Source organism: Saccopteryx leptura, chromosome 4 (assembly GCF_036850995.1).
Source record: "Saccopteryx leptura isolate mSacLep1 chromosome 4, mSacLep1_pri_phased_curated, whole genome shotgun sequence".
NCBI lineage: Eukaryota > Metazoa > Chordata > Mammalia > Chiroptera > Emballonuridae > Saccopteryx > Saccopteryx leptura.
Genome location: NC_089506.1, coordinates 211,303,693 through 211,327,289, shown reverse-complemented (window position 1 = coordinate 211,327,289; position 23,597 = coordinate 211,303,693). Strand labels below are relative to the sequence as shown.

At 57.8% G+C, this 23,597-nt stretch overlaps 2 protein-coding genes across 5 annotated transcripts in view; one reads left to right on the top strand and one right to left on the bottom strand.

Annotated features, from left to right (window-relative positions):
- The window catches only part of LOC136403683 (mitochondrial import inner membrane translocase subunit TIM16), an 82,497-nt gene that overhangs the window by 23,418 nt on the left and 35,482 nt on the right, over nucleotides 1–23,597 (bottom strand). For 3 of the 4 annotated variants that reach the window (XM_066382713.1, XM_066382712.1, XM_066382710.1), the window contains exons 9-14: nucleotides 23,233–23,315; nucleotides 1,764–1,818; nucleotides 1,189–1,246; nucleotides 936–1,081; nucleotides 765–857; nucleotides 469–609 (exon numbers count right to left, since the gene is read on the bottom strand). In XM_066382713.1, the coding sequence (XP_066238810.1) occupies nucleotides 469–609; nucleotides 765–857; nucleotides 936–1,081; nucleotides 1,189–1,246; nucleotides 1,764–1,818; nucleotides 23,233–23,315 (576 nt within the window). The remainder of the gene's footprint in view (nucleotides 1–468; nucleotides 610–764; nucleotides 858–935; nucleotides 1,082–1,188; nucleotides 1,247–1,763; nucleotides 1,819–23,232; nucleotides 23,316–23,597) is intronic. The other variant, XM_066382711.1, reaches the window with a different exon arrangement.
- On the top strand, nucleotides 7,555–18,925 carry VASN (vasorin). The gene is made up of 2 exons (XM_066382695.1): nucleotides 7,555–7,680; nucleotides 15,864–18,925. The coding sequence occupies exon 2, from the start codon at nucleotides 15,874–15,876 to the stop codon at nucleotides 17,875–17,877; it is 2,004 nt and encodes a 667-aa protein (XP_066238792.1). The 5' UTR covers nucleotides 7,555–7,680; nucleotides 15,864–15,873; the 3' UTR covers nucleotides 17,878–18,925.

Sequence of the window (23,597 nt, the reverse complement as noted above, 5' to 3'; positions counted from 1 at the left end):
TACACCTGACAGCTAAAAAAGGATTAAAAGACAAATGGGGCCCTGGTCGGTTGGCTCAGCGGTAGAGCGTTGGCCCAGTGTGTGGAAGTCCTGGGTTCGATTCCCGGTCAGGGCACACAGGAGAAGTGCCCATCTACTTCTCCACCCTTCCCCTTCTCTTTTCTCTCTATCTCTCTTTCCCTCCCGCAGCCAAGGCTCCATTGGAGCAAAGTTGGCCTGGGCACTGAGGATGGCTCCATGGTTTCCACCTCAGGTGCTAGAATGGCTCCAGCCACAACAGAGCAACGCTCCAGATGGACAGAGCATCGTCCCCTGGTGGGCATGCCGGGTGGATCCCAGTCGGGCACATGCGGGAGTCTGTCTCTCTGCCTCCCTATTTCTCACTTCAGAAAAATTTAAAAATTAAAGAAGAAAAGACCAATGGGGCTCCCACTCTGGTACTGACAAGCAGGCGGCGCTGGCACTCGCACTACTCACACTGGGGTCCTCGTCGCCTGTGGGCAGCTCCACAGGCCGGGCTGCGTTCGGGGAGGGCTCTGCAGGCGGCACCAAGTGGGAGGTGAAGCTGGGGTGGGGCGGGCAGGTCGGGTTGAGGCTGATCCTCTGCACCTGTGGGGACAGGCAGAGTTGAGGGGTAGGGAGGGCTGAGGGACACAGGGCAGCTGAGTTAGTGCTTGGCTGTGGGGCCATGGGTGGGAATGCTGTGAGGAGGGATTCCAGGGGCCGGGGGAGACTAGGAGCGTCCAGCCAGGCCTTGGCCCTACCTGCCGGTTGCTCCCCGCCCACCAAGCATGAGGTTCAGAGGCGGGCACGCAGCCTGCAGCGTCGGGGAAGAGGTCCTCGTAGAACTCCACAGCCTGGTGGTAGACAAGGCATGTGGCCAGTGAGACACAAATCCCCCAAGCCCTCCCAGCCCCTCACTGGGTCCTCCTCACCTTGCGGGGCACATGGTAACTGATGGGCATGATGGCTGTGTCACTCAGCTGAAGGACTCGGAGAACCTCACAGCCCATGACAGCCAGCATCCTCCGGGGCACAAGGGCAGCCCCGCGAAGCACACTGTCCAGGAAGCACTGGGTCACTGTTGGGGACACCATGAAAGGAGCATCAGGGTGGTCAGTGGAGGGGAGGGAAGAAAACTAAAACAAGAAAGGAGAAGGAGAGGGGAGCGTGGAGGGCAGGGCTTACCTGGGCTCAGTGCCAGCTGCTGGGGGGCCACCTCGTAGCAGTACAGCTGACTCCCGCCCTGAAACAAGCCTGGCCTGAGTACCCTCGTTGACTGAGCCCTGGTGGCCTAGGGCAGCCCCAGGCCCAGCACCAGCCCTCCCTTCCTCTCAAGGGCCTGAGCTACCGAAGCACGGCAGACATCAAACTGGGCACCAAAATGCACTGGGCAATGAGCTGGGCCCTTGGCAGACTTGACCTCACCTATTCGTCATCAGTGCAGATGGAGTGAGCACCAGGAGTGTGTTCAGTATTTACAGAGTGCCTACTGTGTGCCAACCCTGCTCCATCTTCAGCCTGTCCGCATGAAGCTGACAAGCCCGGATGCTGGCAGGAAGCCACTCAGCCTGGCACTGGTGGAGCCTGGGTGGCACTGTTCTATTTCCTTCTTTCTGGGTACGGTACCATCCTGTACGCCCCACTCTCCCAGCTGTCTGCTGGGAGGTCAGGGCCAGGCCTGGAAAGTGAGGGTACTAGCCCTGAGGTGGGGGTCCGATGTGGGCAGACATGGGTAAGGTGGGTTTCTGCCTCTCCCTCACCTTTCCCGCCAGGACCAGGAGCCCGGAGTCTGGGTCCAGCAGAGGCATCAGAGACCTGGGGGAGAGAAGTTCTCAGTGGGTGGAACCAGCCACCCACGGGTGAGGGGCAGTAAGAGGGCTGTCAGCCTTGTAACCCCAGGTAAGGGCTCAGGCCAAGCACCACAGTGGCTGGGGAGACGTGGCCCCTCCAGGTAGTTCCAGCTGGTCCCCCAGGGTACTCTGCTTCATCTCCCTGTGCGACCAATACACCAAGCACGTCCCCACATCCCAGGCTTTCTTCTCCTTGTCTTCCATCCGCCTACCTGATTCACTCACGAACTGTGCTGGGTCCTGGGCACAGGGGAGCCATGCCCTTTCTGCACCTCAGCCCCAATCTCACCCCAGGCAGACCCCAAATACATTCTGTCCCTGGTTCTACCTTGGCCAGCCGTGACATCCGGCCAGCATTAGCATCCCCACCGCAGGGGAGGTGTTGGAGCTGGGGTTTCCTCCATCCCCCTCCGGTGCAGTTGGGTGGGTTTGGGACTATCTCCTCAGTCATCCCAGCATCTTTGGGCCTTGATTACATCTTAGAGACTCAGAAGCCCCTCAGCACTGACCTTGAGCCCGTGTGCCCAAGCCTGAGCCATGGGCCAGAGCACAGTCTCCTTTGTCGCCAAGCTTCCCTGTTTTCCATCCCTATTCCCAAGGGTGCCTGGGGAGGGTGGTGGCTGGAAACACGGAGGGCAGGCTTGAAGCCTTCAGCACGCCTGCTGCTCTGTGCCCTGTTGCTGCCCAGGGATTTACAATGCCCCTCCCTAGGTTCTGTGGAGGCCCCTCTGGAGCCCCCAGCCCTGTAAGTGCTGCCTTCCAGCCCAGGGTATCAGGGGGAGGGGCCCAGCAGAACTCTGACAAGTGTCTTCACCCATTTGTTTGCTTCCAGTCTTGGTTTCATGTCCTTGGGGTCCCATGGGACTGGATCCCCCCTTGACATTTGTCCCCACACAGAACCCTGTCCTCACTGTGGTCCCAGTGGCCAGAGGTCACCCAGCAGTGGCAGCTGCCTTCATCCCTCACCCAGGCAACAGAAGGCCCAGTCCTCTCTTCCCCTGCCTGTCTACACCCCTCTCTTTTTTAAAAGATTTTTAAAATTTATTGATTCTAGGAAGGAGAGTGAGAGAAAGGCAGAGAGGGAGGAATGGGAAGCACCAGCACACAGTTGCCAGGGATCCCGAACCAGCAACCTTAGCATTCTAGGTCGTCACTTTATCCAGTGTGCCACCACAGGACAGGCCTCTCTACCTCCTCAATCAGCTTCCCGAAGCTCGCCTGCTGCCCATTTCCCCCTACCCTGCTGAGAGCTACAGAGTGAGCTGAGAAGCTGGGTGGGGCCCTGGGTGTCTCTACAGCTTCCTGGAGAGCCCTGGACTGGTCACCTGTGAGTAACACAGCCTATAATTACCTCGGGCAGGGCAGGGCAAGCTGGGCTAAGAACTGCCTTTCTTGACCTGATCTGACCACTGCCTGCTTGGGGGAGGAGGTGGGCAGGAGGGCCCCCCACACTGATGCTGGCTCCAGAGGAGGCTAAACGTAGGTCCCTTTCGGAGCTCTAACAGGGCTTTCACTAAATTCATTCTCAACCATTCATTCCTTAGGCAAGTTGATCTGAGCCCAGTCCTCGACTCCGCCGCCTCCAAGTATGACTGGAGGTGGGTACAAAAGACCCCACCTCTGATCTCAAGGAGCTCCCAATCTAGAGAGGGGGAGACAGTCGCACAGATCAACATGTGAAATTCTCTGAGGACACATGGCAGAGGATAGAGGGGATGATCCCAATGACCCAAAGGTGAAAAAGGAATCAACCATGTGTAGGAAAGAGTCCAAACAGAAAGAGCAGCATAAGCAAAGGGCCTGTGGCAGGTAGGTGCACGGCCTGTTTGAGGAATATGGAGGACAAAGTGGCTGGTGGCCAGGGCAGTGAAGGTGAGGGGCTGAGGCTTTGATAAGGATAGAGGCAAGGTGAGACCGGGTCTGGTGCATCAGGAGTGTTCTGCCTTCATCAGACAAGCAATGAAAAGCTGATGGTACACCTTAAGTGAAGAGGGAACAGAGATAGGAGTAGATGTGCACTGTGCAGAGATCACTATGTATGTGGAAATGGGTGGGAGGAGTGGAAACAAGAGGTGATGGGTTCAGGGTAGAGTCTGAAGGCAAGTGGGCTAGGGCGACTCCAGCTGCCTTGGTGAAAACTGCTGGGACTGTGGGTTCCACCGCAGCATCAGTGGCTCACCTGTGTTCTAAATCAACCTCCTTACGAGGTCTGACCTGGCCTCGCTACACCTCCGCCCCATCAGTCCCAGCTGGCTGGCCTACTGACTCAGGTGCTGGGGGCGTGGGGGCAGGAAGTCACAGAAGGCCGGGAAGGCTCCTCAGACAAGTCCAGCCAGTTTTCCTTGCCTCAGGCAGAGAACCTACCTGCCAAGGCACTGGCCAGGAAATGGGGTCATGGTACCAGGCCCAAGGGCTGGTCAACAGCTGGCATAAGCCTGACCTTTTAAAGAAAGCCAAGTTCCCTGGTTGGGTAGCTCAACTGATTAGACATCTTCCCAATACACCAAGGTTGAAGGTTCAATCTCCCATCAGGGCACATAAAAGAATCAACCAACAAATGCATCAGTAAGTGTACCAACAAATAAATGTTTCTCTCCTTCTCCCCCACTTCCTCTCTCTCTAAAATAAATAAGTAAAAAAAAAAAAAAAAAAAGGAAAGCCAAGCCTGGTCTGGGTTGAATGCCAAACCAAGCCCAGCCTGGCAGAGGGCCAGAGGTGGTAAGAGCTGGCTCGGGTCACAGGCACCTCTCCTGCTGCCATAGCGCAGGGGGAAGGCTAACATCTGGGTGTAACACTGAAGAGAGCTCCGACTTAGAGGTCTGTTCAGGGCCCAGATTTGCCCCTTAGCCCTGAGCCCAGTTCCCAGAAGATGCAGGGTGATGGTGGTACAGAGTGGATCACGTGAAGGAGGGGTCAGCCCTTGATAATTCTATCAGCTCTCCCACTATCATGGTGTACTTGCTGGGAAAGGCAGCTTCAATAGGCCTTCTCTGGTCCTACCCGCCAGCCCACCCATCTACACGTCCCGGCATCGCCACTGGTCCAAAGCAGTCCAAGTCCTTTGAATTTGTCTCTGCCACCTTGGGCCAAGCTCTGCCTCACATTCCTTAGCTCTCTCCCTCAGAGAGACTCCAGGTAACCGGGGTCTAAAAGGAGGTGGTATCCTTTTTTTTTTTTTTTTTTTTTTTAAGATTTTATTTACTCATTTTTAGAGAGAGAGGAGAGATAGAAAGAAAAAGAGAAAGAGAAAGGGGGAGGAGCAGGAAGCACCAACTCCCATATGGGCCTTAACCAGGCAAGCCCATAGTTTCAAGCCAGCAACCTCAGTGTTCCAGGTCCATGCTTTAGCCACTGCACCACCACAGGGCATGTGGGGGGTGGTATCTTGAAGCCATATGAGGAACAGATGAACAAACTGGAGAATGGTCTCCTGGAAGCTACGTTTGAACCTCTGGGGGGATGAGAGCATGGCCTGTTTGAGTCCAGGGCGCAAGACCATGGCAGGGAATGAACCATTTAGGCAGGTGGGGGGATCTCTATCATCGAGAACTGGCTGCAGAGGTGAGAGGCTTTGGGGCCTGTCAGGAAGGTCTGTTATTTGGGGAAAGTTAGGCTGGAGGTCCTCCCAGCACTCTCTCCCTCCTACAGCATCTGAGGACACTCCTGAGGGTGTCAGGGAAACAGGACCCAAAGGCAGAGGCATACAGACAGTCTGACCAGAGCCACATGGTACCAACTGTAAACTCAAATGCTTCAGGAAACTGAGTGTGTGAAGCTTCGTGTGAGACAACTGGGAGTGGTGGGGACTGGGGTGACTTGTGAGCCTGAGGTTTGGTCAGAGGGGGCAGCTACCACTTGGCTCCAGCTTAGAGTTCCTATTCAAGGCAAGCTGGGAAGTCCCATTTTAATGTGAAACCACCAGATTTTTTTTTTTAATTTTTATTTATTTATTTTTTTACAGAGACAGAGAGGGAGTCAGAGGGATAGACAGGGACAGACAGACAGGAATGGAGACAGATGAGAAGCATCAATCATTAGTTTTTCATTGTACGTTGCTACTTCTTAGTTGTTCATTGATTGCCTTCTCATGTGTGCCTTGACTGCGGGCCTTCAGCAGACTGAGTAACCCCTTGCTGGAGCCAGCGACCCTGGGTCCAAGCTGGTGAGCTTTTTGCTCAAGCCAGATGAACCCGCGCTCAAGTTGGCGACCTCAGGGTCTCGAACCTGGGTCCTTCCACATCCCAGTCCAACGCTCTATCCACTGCGCCACTGCCTGGTCAGGCTAACCACCAGATTTTTAATGTTTGCAATGGCGTCAGTTTTAAAAAGTCCCATATAGGCCGAATGAAACACACCCAAGGGCCAGCTTTGGTCCAGGGACAGTTTCACAAATTATGTTACATATCCACAAATACCAAGATAAGCAAAGGGTGCAGGTGTGGGGTCCAGACCTCTGCCTACCCTGGAAAGGAGCAAAGGAGCCCTATGGGGGAGAGGTCCTAAGGAGACTAGAGTCTGTTCCGCCTCCTGGAGATGGTCATGTCCTCCAAAGACTACTCCCCAATCCCCACTGGTGTAGCCCAGCCTTATGGGAAAAGTCCCTCAAGCCCCCTGGGACTCAAGTTGGCTCAGGCAAAGACCTTGGCTGCAGGTTGCGCTAGAAGAGGAGGTGGGTGTCCTGGGGCCCTCTGGAACTCAGGAGCTGAGCTGGGTCCCAAAGCTCTGTAGCATGCCTCTGACCACAAACATGGAGGGGGAGGAGGGCAGAGCCTTTTCCTGGAATCTTCCAAGGCAGGGGATTTTTCAGGACTTGGCCAGCCCCTGGCACTGGTCCCTCCTGCCCCATCAAGGGCCACTATCAGCTAGCTGCACCCAGGCTCCACCCACAGACGGTGAGGCCCAACTTCCCACCCTATCCCAGTCCCTTACTCCCACATGCACACTGTTTGGGAGCTGCCTGTAACTGTGGGGCCTTGGTCAGAGAATCCCTTCCTCTTCCTGTGTCTCAATCCCTTCATCTAAGACACGGGAAAGGTGGTGTTGGGATGCTCACAGCTCCTAAAGTTTTCATGGTAAAGAACCCCGGAACTCAGATCTGGCGTTAGAGTTTGCATCTAGGAGGCCCTCAGAAGGGCTCTGCAGGACCTGCCTAGGCGTTTCTGAAATTGGTGTTAGCTACCAACAATGGCATATTGAGAGATTTCACCTTAAAAAAAATCCAGATTTTCAGTTTCTCTTGAAAAACCCAAAGCTCTGACAGCCTGAGGCAGGTCATAGGGCTTGAGTCCTCACACCAGGCTCCACTCCCTTTCTCCCCTGCCTTTCCAGGTCTGCTTCTCGAGTTCATGTCAGCGGTCTGTTGTGTCACAGGCATCGGATTTGGGGCGCTTCGCACTCAAACTAGCTTGCTTTCTACACGAAAAACGGACCTGCCCAGTCATAAAGCAAACAAGTGGTAGATCTGCCTGGATCGTAGGACTCCTGACTCTGGACAGGGCGGGACAGGGTCTCTCCCACTCGCCAGGTTGGGAGGCGGCAGAGTAAGGACTAGGACTAACAGCCAAAAACCCCCTTCAGTGGAGAAGGGAGGCGGGTCCCCCTTGGTTTCGCTCCGCCCCGACCAATGGGGAGTGACTCCGCCCTCCACAGCGGTCCCTCCCCTGTCTTAAATGCGCGACCCGCCTCCCGCGAGCTGACTCCGCAGACCGAGCCCGCGGCGGGGCAAGCGGACGCGGCTGCCTCAGGACGCAGTGAACCCTCTGGTCCGGCCGGCGGGGAAGAACTGAGGCCGCGGCTCGCCCCGCCCGGCTCCCGCCGCCACTGTCCGGTGAGTGTCTGAGGGGCTGGGGGGCTGCGGACGGGAACCGAAGCGCCCCGGAGGCAGATTATGCACATGCGCCAATATAGCGCGCAGACCCCCCGCTGCGTGCACACTCACTCAAGGGCGGGCATGGGCCCTCAGCCCCCCACCATCATCACCTGGGCCAACCGAGTGCGGACAGTCCCATGGTCGGGTGCACACGCGGGTGTGTGTATATGGCTCACCGGTTGACCGGCGGGGCTGCAGCAGACAAAATAAACACCCCCTCCCTCGCTTCCTCCTCCCACGACTGGGCCCTTGGCATGGCCAGTTTTATGAATCAAACCCCTTTGAGGAATGGCCACGCCATAGTCTTGGGTTACTTTTACCTACTAAAGTGGGGCAATCTGGTTCTGGGCCTGAAGCCCCGGGTGCCTGTAGGCATATCGGCTGGCCAGGGTCCTTAGGGCCCTTGTCACTCAGGTCAGAGCTGGGCTGGGGGCACAGGCATGCAGCCCTGGGGAGGTGTAAGTGGGTGGCTGGCAAGTACCAATGCACCATCTTACCTCTCACCCCTTGGTCTCCACATCACTGCAGACCTTGGCTGTCCTAGGGGAGCCAGGCATTAATCATGCTTCATCTCTGCCTCTGCCAGAGAAGGGGCTTTGCTTGGGCTATGAACCCAATGGCCTGGAGCCAGCCTAGTCCTTTGTGTCCCAGGGTTGGCAGTGCTGGGGCCTGAGGGCTGCTGAGGTCCCCCTGTGGTCACTGGCAGATCAGCTGACTGGTGCCAACTATTCCTTAACTGTTACCCCACCAGGGTAGCTGACCACGTCTGCCCCTGGGGCCTAGGGGTGGAGTCTGCAAGGTGGGAAGGGAGAAGAGACCCTGACAGTTCCAGTGTCCCCTGCTTGTCTTTCGCACTAAGAGCAGGTGAGGCTCTGGAGACAGGCACCAGAGCCTACTGCTCCTCTCCCCAGCCACAAGCATCTGGGGCCAGGGGACTGGACTGAATCTCAAAGGTCCCTTCCCACTAGGCTGGACTTTTGGGTACTGGGGGCATAAAGGAGTGGCTGGGCAGGTACCCTCCAAGTAGGTTCCATTGGAGTTGGTCCAGCAGGCAGTGAAGTCCAGTTAGAGCCCAGCTGTTGACAAGGCCCAACAGCACTAAGGCAAGTGGGTGGGGGGATGGGAGAGTAGTCCCCTGAGTTTGCTGTCTTCTCCCAAGGGAATCAGGCCCCAGAGCTTCTGTAAACAGAATGTCAGAGGCAGGAAGAGGGCTCTGGTAATGAGCAGCCCAGCTGGATTCCCTCCAGACCATTATTTGGCTTCTCCTGGACCTGGGCAGGGACAACGAGCATACTCGTGCCAGGCTGGGAGCCTGGGCATGGCCTACCTCCACCTCCCTGGCCTCATGCAGCTGCAGAATGAAACAGCTACCCTGAGACCTGTGGGTTCAAAGAGTCAGATGGGATCAGTGGGGGTCCGTATTCCAGGGCATTTACTGAAATGGCACCACTCCCGAGAATTTGGAAATAGGGGAAGGGTTCAACATAAGAAGACCCTTAGATACTGCCCAGACCTCCTTTCCCCAGGAAGGCCCTTCTGGCAGGCAGCCCCAAGGCCAGGGAGATTATCTGGGCAGGAGATGGGACCACAGTTTCTGGCTCCCATTCCTGACACGCCCACTATAGTCTCGAGGGACCTAGGACAAGTACCAGGTAAAGAGCATTGAATCCTCACCTGACCAGGCAGGCGATGGCACAGTGGATAGAGCATCAGACTGGGATGCGAAGGACCCAGATTCAAACCCTGAGGTTGCCGGCTTGAGCGCAGGCTCACCTGCTTTGAGCGCAGGGTCGCTGGCTTGAGTAAGGGGTCACTCATTCTGCTGTAGACCCCCGGTGAAGGCACATATGAGAAAGCAATCAATGAACGAAGGTGCCACAACGAAGAATTGATGCTTCTCATCTCTCTCCCTTCCTGTCTGTCCCTCTCTCTGACTCTCTGTCAAAAAAAAAAAAAAAGCATTGAGTCCTCATCTAGGCAGCTCCTGGGGACAGAAAATTGGGGTCCCAGTTGGGCCCAGGAGGCACATTCCATCTCAGTGCGCTAGCCAGCCAGTATGCCCTGGTGACAGAGAAGGCTGCGTGAACCTCTGCCCATAGAAACATCCCTGACCATTGGCAAACCCTGAGCTCATGGAAGGGCAGCAATGCTACCTAAATGGGTTAGTGACCCCTTCTGGAGCTCCCCTCTGCTCTCCTTAGAGTCCCCCTCCCTGGGCTGGGGAGCCCAAGGCTCTGTACTGCCAAGAAAACCAGCTCCCCTCACTGCTGTGGAATTTGTGAGAGTTCTTAGAGAAGGGGGAGGGTGTGTGTGTGTGAGAGAGAGAGAGACAGAGAACACGGCCCACTGGGCGTGTTTCTGGCGTGGGCGTGTGTCTGTGTGCGCGTGACTGGAGCAGGGCTATGTTTGGGGGCGGGCAGGGGTGCTGCGGTGTCTGCATGCACCACCGGCGGGGCGGGCTCAGCCTTCTCCCTTTTATCGGTTTCCACATTCCAGAGTCAGCCGGATTGCTTTCCCTTAGCTAGCTGGGCCGCCTGGCCGGCCGGGCCTGCAGGCCTCCCCCGCTTTTCCTCATTCCAGCTTCCCTGGGTATGAAGAGGCTGGAGCAGGCCCCCTTGGACCACCTTGGGTTTAGGGGGTGGGGGCAGGCGAGGAGCCAGTTCTTTTCCAAGGTTGAGAAGTCTCCTCCAGGGAAATGCAATAAGGCTCTGACATTCCTCTGAGGCTGCCTGAGAGATTTAATTAAAGCGGGAGGAGAGAGCTGGCTTGCACTGAGAAGGGGCTGGGCTGGGGTGGTCACTGGGGCCTGGATAGGCAGCAGTGGTAAGTAAGGAGGGCAGGGTGGTGGCTCCCCATATAAATCCCACCTGCACGCTGATCAGCTCATAGATCCCAGAAAGGGACACTTCTGCCACAGGGTGACCTAGATCTCTGCCACTTCCTTCTCAGACCCTGACTAGGCCCCACACAGCTTGAGCCCAGCTGGCTTGGAGGTGGTGGCCTGACTTCGTAAGGCCTTCCTCTGGCAAATTTAGGGTTAATTGCAGGGTTAGGACCTTACTTGATGGGTACCTGGCCCTGGGTGTGGACAGGGCAGTATGAGGAGGCCCTGTGTCTGAGCCCAGCCCTGGTGGCATCACACCTGCGTGTGCTGGCAGTGGCATCTTGACTGGCCCATTTCTGGTTGGGCCGCAGCCACTGAATAGCTCCTGGGGCAGCAGGTGTCCTCTCCCAAGAGAGGCAGCTCTCCTGACAGAGACAACACATCCACCACCCCGAGGGCCCATGTGAGCCACGGATTGGCCTTAGTCACTGATCTTCCTGCCCTGGGCTGACAGGTCTGGTTGCTCCCCAGTCACCCACAGTGCCACAGAAGGTCCCCACCAGGGGCGTGGCAGGTTCCTGCTCTTCTCCCAGTGCCAGCAGCTGGCCACACCTGCTCAGGGATCTTCCCCTGACTAGGAGAAACAAGCTTCTGTCCAGACTGTCCCTTCTGCAGTCTCTCCCAGGGTCTAAGCCCCGGGTGGAGGGGAGACTTAGCCAAGGAGTGTCTCCAAAACACAGCCCTGCCAGGCCTCACCCCAGACATTCTTATTTCGTTAGCCTCGGGATGGGGTCCAGGCACCAGGACTTTTCAGAGCTGCCAGGGTGATTCTGATGTGCAGCTGGGGTTGAGGAGCCCCTGGGGTTCCAGGTGGGAGATGGGAACCCAGAAAGGGAAGGGAACTGGATGAGGTCACAAACTGTCAGGGTCTTACCTATAGAATGAGCAGAGCCGGTCGGAGTGGTAAAGGAGAGATGCCAAGACTGGTGGGGACCTCCAGTATAATCACAGGGCCAGGCTCTGCCCCCCCCCCCACCTGGAGAGAGGGCAATCTCTGAGGAACCTACGGCTCTGCCCTCTTGACCCTTTCCATGAGGGCCCAGAAGGGAGACCTCAACCTCTACCCTGCTGGGCCAAGGGCTGCTTTGTCCAGGGATGGGGAGATGGGTGGACCCAACCTGGGCCCTGAGCCTCCTCAGACACGTCAGCAGAACTGGAGCCAGCTGTCCTGGCCGCCGGCACAGTCCCGCCTGCCTGGGGGGTTGGCAGACTCCTGGGCTGGGCTGCTGCCAGGCCTGGCCGGCAGTGCTCAGCCCAGGCGGGCCAGTACTGGGAGCCAGAGGCCCAGGGCCTCAGGGTCAGCTCTGTAGTACTCGACCCTGCACCCTGGCCCGTTTTTCCCCAGGAGCAGTGAGATGCTTCAACCTCAGATCTGATGCCCAGGTTCCACCCACTTGCCAGCCCCTGCCTTACCCAGGGCCTTTGTGTGAGTGGGTACCTCCGTGTATCCTACTCTTGGGAGTAGGTAGGGCACTCTGGGTCCCCCTGAGAGCTGAGATGATGAACGTCCTTACTCATAGAGCCCTCCCTCTGCTCTCCTCACACTCTGAGGTCAACATGCTGAAGGGGGCTGGCCAAAGGACAGCTCACCCCCTATCCCCTCTAAAACTCAAGGCGCTCCCCCGTCAGGCTGCTCTCCCACGCCCACACGCCAGGGTGGAGGCTGCGGGCGGCCTCTGCACAGAGGCCGCAGCCTCGTCTCAGGGGGCCTCCTATCTGCTGAAAGGAGCACAAAGCACCTCTCACACCGTGGCACTGTCCCCATGCATGCAGAAGGCAAGGCTCAGGTCTTATGGATTAACACCCTTAGGAATGAATGCAGACAGACCATTCAGAATGTCTTCCAGATACAGATTAAGAGCCCTGAAAACCATGTACTATGACCAGTTCCCTAGCGGGAGCCTCGGTAAAAACCCACACAGCCAGACTGACAGACCAGGGTGCAAACCCCAGCAGTCGGCCTGCAGCACTATCCCAGCACTATTCCTTGGACTTCACCAAGGCCAGCGACAGAGCCCAGGCCTCTGAGCCTGCCACCCCACTCCCACCCCCCACCAAACCATGGCAGGGCCAAGCCAGGGTGAGGCTGTGTTGAACCCAGGTGGAAGATGGATGCCCTGAACCCTCTTGCCCTCTCCTCTACCCTCCAAATGCCAGGGCTGCCTCCCGAAACTGCCAACACCCTTTGCAGAGGGAAAGGTCCCACCTCCCTGCCTCTGGTCAGCAGATCAGATATCAAAGCCCAGGCTTCTGGTCCTTCAGAGCTGCTGAAATTATAACTGGCTGGTGAAGGGCAGCTGTGACCCAACCCCCCCACGAGATGCCCTCACCCCCAATGCACACACACATACCAGCATGCACCCAGACTAGCAGAATTGCTTCCAGAACTTGTTAAAGAACTTCCCCATTTGAAAACAAACAATACTGGGTGCTCAGAACAACTCTGGAGCGTGAGGAAGGGCTACTGAGAAACCGAGGCCCATGGGTGGGAAGGGACTTGGGAAGCTATTTAGGAGCAGAACTTGGGCCCAAGTTGAGGCCAAGGTCTCCTACCCTCTGATGCCTATTTCCTGCCCGCCCATGGCCCTCTGGGTCCTCTCTGGGGTGCTGTCTGATCTGCTCTTGGTGCCAGGCACCTTTTGGCAGAGCCCCTGGAATCATCGGTCCCCACTGCTGTTTTCCAAAGCCCCAGTGCCAACTCCTTGCTTGGGTGGTGGACCGGGGCCCAGGCCAAGGCACTCACCACCGCCCCCTACGGAGTGGGAAACAGGGTCACTGCTGCCTGTTGGGGTCTCCTGGATGCACTCTTCCTGGTGCAGCCTCCACTCCCAGCCACTCAGCCACGTTGCCGCTCCGGGTCCAGACAGACCCATAGCAGTCGCTACTTTTCTCCCCTGTGATGACTTCACTGATTAAAGGGAGCAAAGCCCAGAGCCCATGCTGGTCCCCCTCCTCAGTGCAGAACAGGGAGCACCCCCAGCAGTGTCCCAGTCTTGGGAGGTGTCTACTCTGAAATGTCCTGCGGCACAGTTGGAGAAACTTCGGTGCTGAGAGGAACTGATGATGTCTACACCTTACAGCTCGGACACTCCTGGCCCAAGGTTGCCTGATTGGAGCTTGAGCTCATAACCATGACCTTATACAAGTCCTATGGGAAGCCAACGTCACAGGGGTGGTCAAGCTGGCCACGCGTAGGGTCCCCTCCCACCCCAAGTCTGGCTGATCCCTGCCTGACCCCAGCCTGTTCCACCAGGAGAGCTGATTCAGTGGGAGGTGGCTCGCCCCCCACATGGACATGGGGGTGGGGGATGCTCATAGCCCACATCTGGAGGCCAGGCTGAACCCGTTCACTTCTGAGTCAGTGAGGGTGGAGTAAGTCCTCACAGGGAAGGAGGTCGGGTAGGGTGCAAGAGCCCCCCTGAGATGGCAATGGCAGGTCCAGGGGTGCATGAGGCAGCCAGGACCCTAGAGAGCAGGGGAGGGAGCACTGGCTAGGGCTCAAGGAAGGCTTCCCTGGCTAGCCTCTGAAGGGCGTTCGTAAGTGTGAACTAGTGACAGAGGCCAATGGCCCCACTTCCCAGGCAGAGGGGACCCTGCAAGTGGTCGAGACATAGGTGGGCCCAAACAGGGTGACAGGCCTTTACCTAGAACTGGTCTGAGACCACAGTGTCCTCCCCACATGCCCCTCCTCCACTTCATATTCCAGGAGTCTCCTTGCCTGGAGGAGAGGCACCCAATGGATGGCGGCAGGGCAGAAGGCATCCTGGGTGGGGGGCCATGTTACCTGCCTTAGACTGACAGCTGGCTGGCGTGGGGGAAGGGGAGGCTGAGCTTCAGCACAAAAGGGCCTTGTGTGAACAGAGGTGCCTGGAAGGGAGGGGTGCTGGCCTCTCTGAGCTGGGCCCAGAGTAGAGGGACTGCTGCTGGGGGTGGTCCCTGGGTTTCCCCCCGGAGCCTGAATGAAGGGGGCCCATGCTGTGGCCCCATCCTGTCTCGGTCAGGTCAAGCTACAAACCGGAGCCTGGAGTAGCTAGGGGAGCCACGACCCCCTCAGCAGGACTGGGCCCCGCGCAGGCAGCGGGCCCAGCCACACCTGGACCTGCTTAAGGACCTGGGCTCTGGCTCAGATTTCACAGCAGTGTAATGGCAGCAAGTCATTGCACCTCCAGGAGCCCCCCTTTTTCTGTCATCTGGGAGTGGTGAGAATAGTTTCCACCTGGAATGGCTGGCGGGGGCACTACAAGAGGTGGCTGTGAACGCTCAGAGGCACTGGCACGTGGGAAGGGCTGCAGCTCTGCTTCAGTGCCCGGCCCATAGTGGAGCCCAAGAAATGGGACATGAAGGAATCTGGGGGGGTGATTCCAGACCTGGCACTGTCCCCCAACTCAGGGAGGCTTGGAGCCCCTCACATCTAGTTCTATCACTGTGCCTGTGTGGGGATATGAAGACTGGGGTTCCCTCCCTACACCCCCCCCCCCCCAGGGGTCACCTGCCAATTGCTCCAGCTCCTCTGCTCTCTTTCCTAGGAACTTTCCCACTGGCCACATCCTGACCAGCCCACAGCTCCCGTCCTGGGCAGGTCTGACTTCACAAGTGGAAAAACACCGATCCCATAGTTTCCATGTGAAGTCTTCCTGCTGCGGTCTCCTCACTTGGAGGATGTAGAGCGTGGCGGCAGGGGCTGGTGGCCTGGGGCAGCCAGCTTCTCCACTTACGCACTGGGCTGACTGCCCACCAATCCCTCCGAGAAGCTTTGGGGAAGGGCTGCTGCTCCCGGAGCCACCATTTTTCCTGCTTCCCTGTCCACCTCAGCAGAGATCTGGGGGTGGCGGGGTGGGGGGAGGGCACAGAACCTGATCCTTTTTGTCCACGTGTTCTCTCTGAGCCACAGAGGGGTGGGAGGGCTGGGATTAAGGTAAAGGTATTATTGTTCGTGGTCATTGAGTATTTGGGGGCTGGGCCCCATTCTGGTTGCATCAACCCACTAAACCCTGGTGACAGTGCAGGAAGTATCAACTGATAGCATAGTGAGGTCATGTGATTGTTCAAAGTCATATAGTGAGGAAGTGATGGGGCTGGGACAAGAATTGGGCCCAAGCACTAGAGACCTGACTCATAACTTCATAACTCCTTTGTGCTGTTGGATTTGGGGGCAGGGAATGGTGAGAAGGGCTCGGAATTCCCTTCTTGGTCCTTCCTGGAATGGCTGTTTCCTGGGCCCCTGACTCAGATTCTCCTCTTTCCTCTCTGTCTCCAGGGACCAAAAGATGCGCTCCAGGGTCCTTCTGCCCCTGCTGCTGCTGCTGCTGGCCTCAGGGCCTGGGGTGTGGGGCTGCCCATCTGGCTGCCAGTGCAACCAGCCACAGACAGTGTTCTGCACTGCCCGCCAGGGGACGACGGTGCCTCGAGACGTGCCGCCCGACACAGCAGGCCTGTACGTCTTCAACAACGGCATCATAACACTCGACACAGACACCTTTGCCAGTCTGCCAGGTCTGCAGCTCCTGGACCTGTCACAGAATCACATCACTAGCCTGCCCAGTGGGGTCTTCCGGCCACTTGCCAACCTCAGTAACCTAGACCTCACCGCCAACAGGCTGCGTGAGATCACCAATGAGACCTTCCGGGGCCTGCGGCGCCTGGAGCGCCTCTACTTGGGCAAGAACCGCATCCAGCACATCCAGCCTGGCGCCTTCGACGCCCTTGACCGCCTCCTGGAGCTCAAGCTGCAGGACAACGAGCTGCGAGCACTGCCCCCACTGCGCCTACCAAGCCTGCTGCTGTTGGACCTCAGCCACAACAGCCTCCTGGCCCTGGAGCCCGGCACCCTGGACACTGCCAACGTGGAGGCGCTGAGGCTGGCTGGCCTGGGGCTGCAGCAACTGGACGAGGGGCTCTTAGGTCGCCTGCGCAACCTCCATGACCTGGACGTGTCAGACAACCAGCTGGACCGCGTGCCGCCTGCCATCCGGGGCCTACAGGGACTGACGCGCCTGCGACTGGCTGGCAACACCCGCATCGCCCAGCTGCGGCCTGAGGACCTGGCTGGCCTGACGGCCCTGCAGGAGCTGGACCTGAGCAACCTGAGCCTGCAGGCCCTGCCACACGAGCTTTCAGGCCTCTTCCCCCGCCTACGGCTCCTGTCAGCTGCCCGCAACCCTTTCAACTGCGTGTGCCCTCTGAGCTGGTTCAGCCCTTGGGTACGGGAGAACCGCGTGGCACTGGCCAGCCCAGAGGAGACGCGTTGCCACTTCCCGCCCAAGAACGCTGGTCAGATGCTCCTGGACCTCGACTATGCCGACTTTGGCTGCCCGGCCACCACGACCACAGCTACAGTGCCCACCACGAGGTCTTCTGCATGGGAACCCACGCCCTTGTCTTCCAGCCCAGCCCCCACCTGGCGAAACCCCACGGAGCCTGCTGCCAAAGCCCCTAGCCTGCTCCCTGCTACCCCACCTACCGTGGGACCTGATCCCCAGCCCCAGGACTGCCCGGCATCCATCTGCCTCAACGGGGGCACCTGCCACCTCGGGGCTCAGGGCCACCTAGCCTGCCTGTGCCCTGAGGGCCTCACTGGCCTGTACTGTGAAAGCCTGGTGAGGCTGGGCCCACGGCCCACTCCCACAGCAGCTACGCTGCGGCCCCCCGGGCCCCTGCCGCTCAGCATCGAACCGGTGAGCCCCACCTCCCTGAGGGTAGGGCTGCAGCGCTACCTGCAGGGAAGTGCCGTGCAGCTCCGCCTCACCTACCGCAACCTGTCAGGCCCTGACAAGCGGCCGGTGACGCTCCGGCTGCCTGCCTCACTGGCTGAGTACACGGTCACCCAGCTCCGGCCCAATGCCACCTATTCCATCTGTGTCAGGCCCCTGGGTGCTGGGCGGGTGCCTGAAGGTGAGGAGGCCTGTGGGGAGGCCCGCACCCCCCCAGCTGTCCGCTCCAATCATGCCCCAGTCACACAGGCCCGCGAGAGCAACCTGCCGCTTCTCATCGCGCCGGCCCTGGCTGCAGTGCTCCTGGCTGTGCTAGCCGCCGTGGGGACGGCCTACTTCGTGCGGCGGGGTAGGGCCGCAGCAGCTGCAGCTCAGGGCAAAGGGCAGGTGGGGCCTGGGCCCCTAGAGCTGGAGGGGGTGAAGGCCCCCTTAGAGCCAGGCCCCAAGGCAACAGAGGGTGGTGGGGAAGCCCCACCTGGTGGGCCTGAGTGTGAAGTGCCACTCATGGGCTACCCAGGGCCTGGGCTCCAAGGGCCCCTTCCTACTAAGCCCTACATCTAAGCTGGGAATAATGGACCACTGGGCTGGGCTCTCAGCCCTGCTGGAACTGGCCAGCGCCCTCTTGCTGCCAGGCCAAGAAGTTCTCAGATCCATGTGATGAGGAAGACGTGACAGGGCAGGGGCTGTGTGAGTGCAGCAAGTCCCTGTCCCCCTCTTGACCTTGCTCTCCTCATCTAAGATGCTAGGACCTAGGTGAAGACCTCTAAGGACCGCCTCCAGAGCCCACGTGCCTCTGAGGATGGTGTCTGCTCCATCCTGTGCAAAGTGCAGCCTCTGGGTTGTAGGGCAGGGCGGGCAGGCTCTGCCGTGTGCTGGTTACACGGGCCTAGGGCTGCCAGGCCCCCAACCCAAGGAGACTCGGGCCAGTGAAGGAAGCCCCAGAAAGGGAGCAGAGGGAGAGTGGGTAAGGATGGGTGTGTATGTAACCCAGTCTTGGCTCCAGGGAGCGAAGCAACAAAAGAAACTGGAAAGAAAAGACACTTTAGGAACAAGTTTTGCTTTGTTTTTTTAAAATATATTTATAAGAGATCTTTTCCCATTTATTCTGGGAAAATGTTTTTCAAACTCAGAGACAAGGACTTTGGTTTTTGTAAGACAAATGATGATATGAAGGCTTTTTATAAGAAAAATAAAAGATAAAATGAAATGAGTGTTTTTCTGGCATGGCCCTAGGGCTCCTGGTCTGGGTAGAGGGAAGATGGGGGTACAGACAGCCCTCTCTGTGGGGAACTTGGGTCAGGACCCCTCTTTCTAGCAGATGTCAGGCTCTGGCCAGCATCCCCTGGGCTTGGGAGGACGCCTGTTGAGAGCCATGGGGGGAAAGGCAGCCTCACCACGAATCCTGCCCTGGGCTGTGCCTACACCTTCCCTGCACTCCCTTTGCCCCTCGGCACAGGCTCCTGTTCCGGCTGCAGAGAGTGGCCTTAGTCAAGGGCATCACAGATCATGAATGGCAGCTGCCCTCTGGTGGGTAGGGAGGCTGCAAGAAACTGTTAGGAGTGAGTGGCCCAGGAACAGGGTAAGATTTGAGTGTGGCCTGTGGAGCCCTGGTGGCCCTGTGATGTCCCTTTACTCTCCAGTTGGGATGTGCCTGGTTTTCCAAAACCCCGGAAGTGGGAATATTTTCAAGGAAGACCAGAGGCAGGAGCAGGGCCAGGGCCAGGGATAGTGCTGGGACCTTGGGGACAGTGATGTAGATACAGAGCACCTTTTCCTAATACCCTTCAGATGGTAGGGGAGGTGGCCCCAGAGAAGCTGGAACAAGCCACCCTGAGGCCCCATGCCTGTGTCCATCTGTGGGTCACAGCCCCTGGCCCCTAGCCTCACCCTGGCAGGGAGGAGGCAGCCCAGTCAGGCCTGGGGAACAGGCCCTGTGGCTTGGGGCGTTGATGTCAGCACCGAGTCACGCCCAGCCACGCGAGGCTCTGGATTCAATTAGTGGCTGCTGAGGGTTCTGGCATGAGAAGGGAGGAGGCAAGCAGGGGGCTGGGGCAGAGGGTGGTGGCAGTGTGCCTGGGTGGGGCCCCATCTTCCCGAGGCCGCAGCGGCAGCCCAGGTGGATTTCCTGTGGGTCTGGGTCTCATTACTGGAGTGGCTACGCTGCGTCTGCCCTCCCACCTTGGGTAGGCCAGTCAATGGGGCTATTGTGGGCCCATGAGCTGCTGCTGAATAAATGTTTTCCCTGCAAAGCCAGACCTGGCCTCATGGGCCAGCAGGCGGTGGGTGGGACATAAAGAAAGGAGGCTGGCATGAGCCCTCCTAGAAAAGGCACTTGGAGCCCTGGCCGGTTGGTTCAGTGGATAGAGCATCGGCCTGGCAGCAGAGATCCTGGGTTCGATCCCCAGTCAGGGCACACATGAAAAGCAACCATTTGTTTCTCTTCCCTCTTCTCCTAGACAGGCTGGGAGAGGTGAGATAGCAGCTTGCTCACAGCAGAGGGGCAGGGGACAGGGCCCAACACTCAACCCCCACTCCCTGGCCCAGGAGGGCATTGCAAACCATGGTGGCTTATGTTTCCAAAAGGGGGGTTGGGCCATTGTGAGCAAAATCTCAGATGGGGAGGGAGTACCCAATCTTCAAGGAACATGCTGGGTATGGGACCTGTGGACAAAAAAGGGGCTACATCCCAAACCTGACAAACTCAGGGAGCCCTGCATGGCGAGCCTTACAGACCCAGAAACCAAAAGTGATCACAGGATGATCTGAAATGAAAACTTTCTAACTAAAAGCAGGTCTTGACAGGTAAGTCACTTCTTGCCTTTTGCATCCAAAATAACGTACCTTCAGAATGTCAAGAGTAATCTCCTTCCCCAGACCCGCAGGGCAGACCCATGGCACCAGAGCGGCACAGACCCCCTTGCTGTTATCTTGTTCCCTGACTGCCATCTCTACGTGCTATAAATGTTAACTATTAACTCTCGACCCACCAACGTAGAGGAAGTATGGCTCTCTGTTTTACTCTTTAGATAATCTTAGAGATTTCCCCCTTTGCTTTTTCCTGCCTTCCTAACCTACCACCAGTTAATTTCACAAACCCCTTACAACATCTTTGATTGTAATGTATAAAATAAGCTGCAAAACTGCCGCTCTCTAGAGCATATTCTCAATCTGATGAGATTTTGCATTCTAGCAATTATTGTCAGTTTGGCTCCAATAAACTCACAAAAATTTTCTACAGATGCCTGACCTGTGGTGGCGCAGTGGATAAAGCATCGACCCGGAATGCTGAGGTCACCGGTTCAAAACCCTGGGCTTGCCCAGTTAAGGAACATACAAGAAGCAACTACTATGAGTTGATGTTTCCCTCTCCTTCCTGCCTTTTCTCTCTCTCCTCTCTCTAAAATCAGTAATAAAATATCTCTACTTGCCTGAGGCCCAGGAAGCTGACCATTCACCTAGCGCAGAAGAATGAACCTGAGACCAGTGGTGTCTGTATCTCCTGGACGGAGCACAAGCTGCTCCTCCAGCACTGGGCCCTACGAGACCACCCCCACCCCCACCCTACACCGAACCCGTGGCCTGGTACCCAGGAGAGCAGGGCAGCCATCTGTGGACCTGCCACCTGAGTCTGGCTTTGCAGATAGGACCCAGATGTCCTGCTCTTCCCACCATGACACATCTCCTCTTAGTGAGGTACACTCCACATATGACATGGATGACAAAAGGAAGGCATAGGTGGAGGCTGCGACAGAGGTCCCTGGGAAGGTGGGGCCCTGGGTTCTCCCTGGGAGAGGCCTGGGACGGCTGTGTGCCTGACTCTGGGCCCCTCTGGCTCTCACAAGAACACAGTGTTCTGCCTAAACTGAAATGGAAAATATGCGAACAGAGAAGAAATCGAGGGGGTGCAGTGAAGGCCCATGGTTGTGCCCACCCCACACTTTTCACCTTTAGCCTAATTTACTCAGCAGCTCCCATACCTCAGGGAGCCAGTGTAGGGACCCACCACCTCTCAGGCCAGCCTGGAGGCTGGCATGTATCCCTGGTGTCCACCACCACTGTAGAGGACTGGAGTCCCTACTACCCTGCCAAGGGTGTGGGCCTGGTGTCGAGGCAGGGGCCAGGCCTGGGGGATGGAGTGGGAAGAACACTGGCCTAGAGGGCCCATCTGGGAGTGATTTGAGAAATTCCAGGCCTCACTGGCCCTACAAGGCTATTCTTAACTACTATAATTACAGGGTCAGCCTTGGCCAGTGGCACTGTGCAGTCTGGGCATCGGTTAACTCCTCCAGGGGCCATGATGGGGCACAGTGGGGGGGGGGGCTGCTCATCCAGGGGAGGGGGACCCATTGCAGGCATGGTGGGGAGCCTGAAAGGCAGGAACTGGTGAGTGGGGAACTTCTGATGGCTAGTGCTGGTCCCTTTCCCAGCTTCAGTCACTCCCCTCCCTCTGCTGAGGAGCCCTGCAGGGAAGGGGCTGTCTGGCCTGCAGAGGCACAGGGACAAGATACCAACACAGCATCTGGGCCAGGAGTGGGAGATACTAGACGTGGACCCAGGTGGCCCTGGAGCTCCAACTGCTCCAGCCCAGGGGCGTTCCTAGTGACTCCCCTGAATCCCCAGGGCCCAGAGCAGGCCGAAGCCTCACAACCAACTGTAATTCTGAGGAAGGCACTGGCGCTCGAGCAGCCTTATGTTCCTCATTTGTGAAACAGACCTCGCCAGCTCCCCACCCTCTCCCTGGACTGTGAGAGAGGATGGGAGCAGAGGATCCTACCAACCTTTTACCCCTTCCTAGGCACTCAGCCAGGGGACACCTTAGCAGTTCTTATGGCGTTTAGTTTTCCCTGCCCCCAGACACAGCCCTTGATGCTCTTAGAACTTGGACAGGTCATAGCACCCTCTGTGACTCAGTTTCCCCAGTTGTAAAATAGAAGAGGAAGCAGCTAAAGGGATATCCAAGGCCCAAGGACCTTTTGTTTACTCTGACCTTTGCATGCCCCTGCCTGGTGGTGGTGGTAGGAGTCCCAGGAAGCCCCTCCAAGAGTAATAGCTAAGTAGGGATAAGGCTTTGGAACAGGGGCCAGGTCCCTGCCTCCTTCTGTCCCAGCCAGAACTCTTTCCTCAGCTGGGACATGAGGTCCCAGTGGACTGAATGGACAAGTCACTGCTCAGCACCATGAGCCACAGTGATTCTGGGCCATCTCTGCCCAGAACCCCAAGGGCACCACCGCAAATCTTCCCACTCACTTCTGGGGAGGAAGGATGAAGTGCATTTGCACTCCGTGCTGCCTCCGTACCCCCCACAAGGACAAGCAGGGACAGGCACCTGGCCAGGGCTGAGAGGGTCTCACAGAGTCCACTAAGTTCAAGGCCTGCCTCCCTCTGCTACTTACACTTTCAAACCTGCCAGCCCATCTGTCCCTACATCACCCCACGCCCTCCCCAAGTCCACCTTGCGATAATAGCCTCAGATCTCCTTGGCCCTCAGCCCCACCAGAACACCCACAGCAAAATCAAGCGCATGCTCTTGCTGGCCACCCATGCATCCGCCGGGTCACAGTCCCCTCCCCAAACACTAAAATACACCAACCTGAGTCTCCAGGCCAGGACCAAGGGGCTGCCTATTCCGAGCGGCCTCATCACCCACTGCAGGTGATGCTCCAGGCCCCCAGGCAGGGCCAGGTCTGCCAGCACAGGCACCTGGCTGCTCCGGTGACGAGCCACCTCCCTGATGGTCTGAGCTGGGGAGAGCCCTCTCACTGGACTGAGCCCCTGTCCTCTGCAGATGGCCCTGCCACCGCACGCACATCAGGGGCCTTAGCAGGGGTACCTCTCCACAGACCTGTAAGCCAGACACCGTCTGGGCCCCTGCCCCAGCCCAGCCCCAGCCCATCCCAGCATGCCAGCTGCTCCTACCCAGGTGAAGTGTCCAAGGTGAGGGAGGTGAGGGCGCTGGAGAAGTGCCGGGTGTCCCACAGCTTCACTTCGTGTTCACGCATCTACGGGGAGGGGCAGAGAGGTCAGGGGGCTCAGAGGGCCGTCTATCAGCCCCTGAGGCTCCCTGGGAACCTAGTGCCCAAGGACACAGTCTGGCAAAGTGGCACTTGCCCCAGTACAGAGCCTGGAAGGCAGTGGGAGGAGGGGGATTATGCCAGGAAGAGAGATTTTGGGTTTTCATGTCCTGCCCCTTTAAGAACCCTTAGGTGACAAGGGACAAGGGGCGTTTCCCTCCATGGACTCTGGTCCCTGGGGGTGCAGCCACGGTTCCCAGGGTCAGGCTT

What these genes read in the sequence shown, in the direction of transcription:
- VASN (XM_066382695.1), top strand. Translation starts at nt 15,874, where the DNA reads ATGCGCTCCAGGGTCCTTCTGCCCCTGCTGCTGCTGCTGCTGGCCTCA.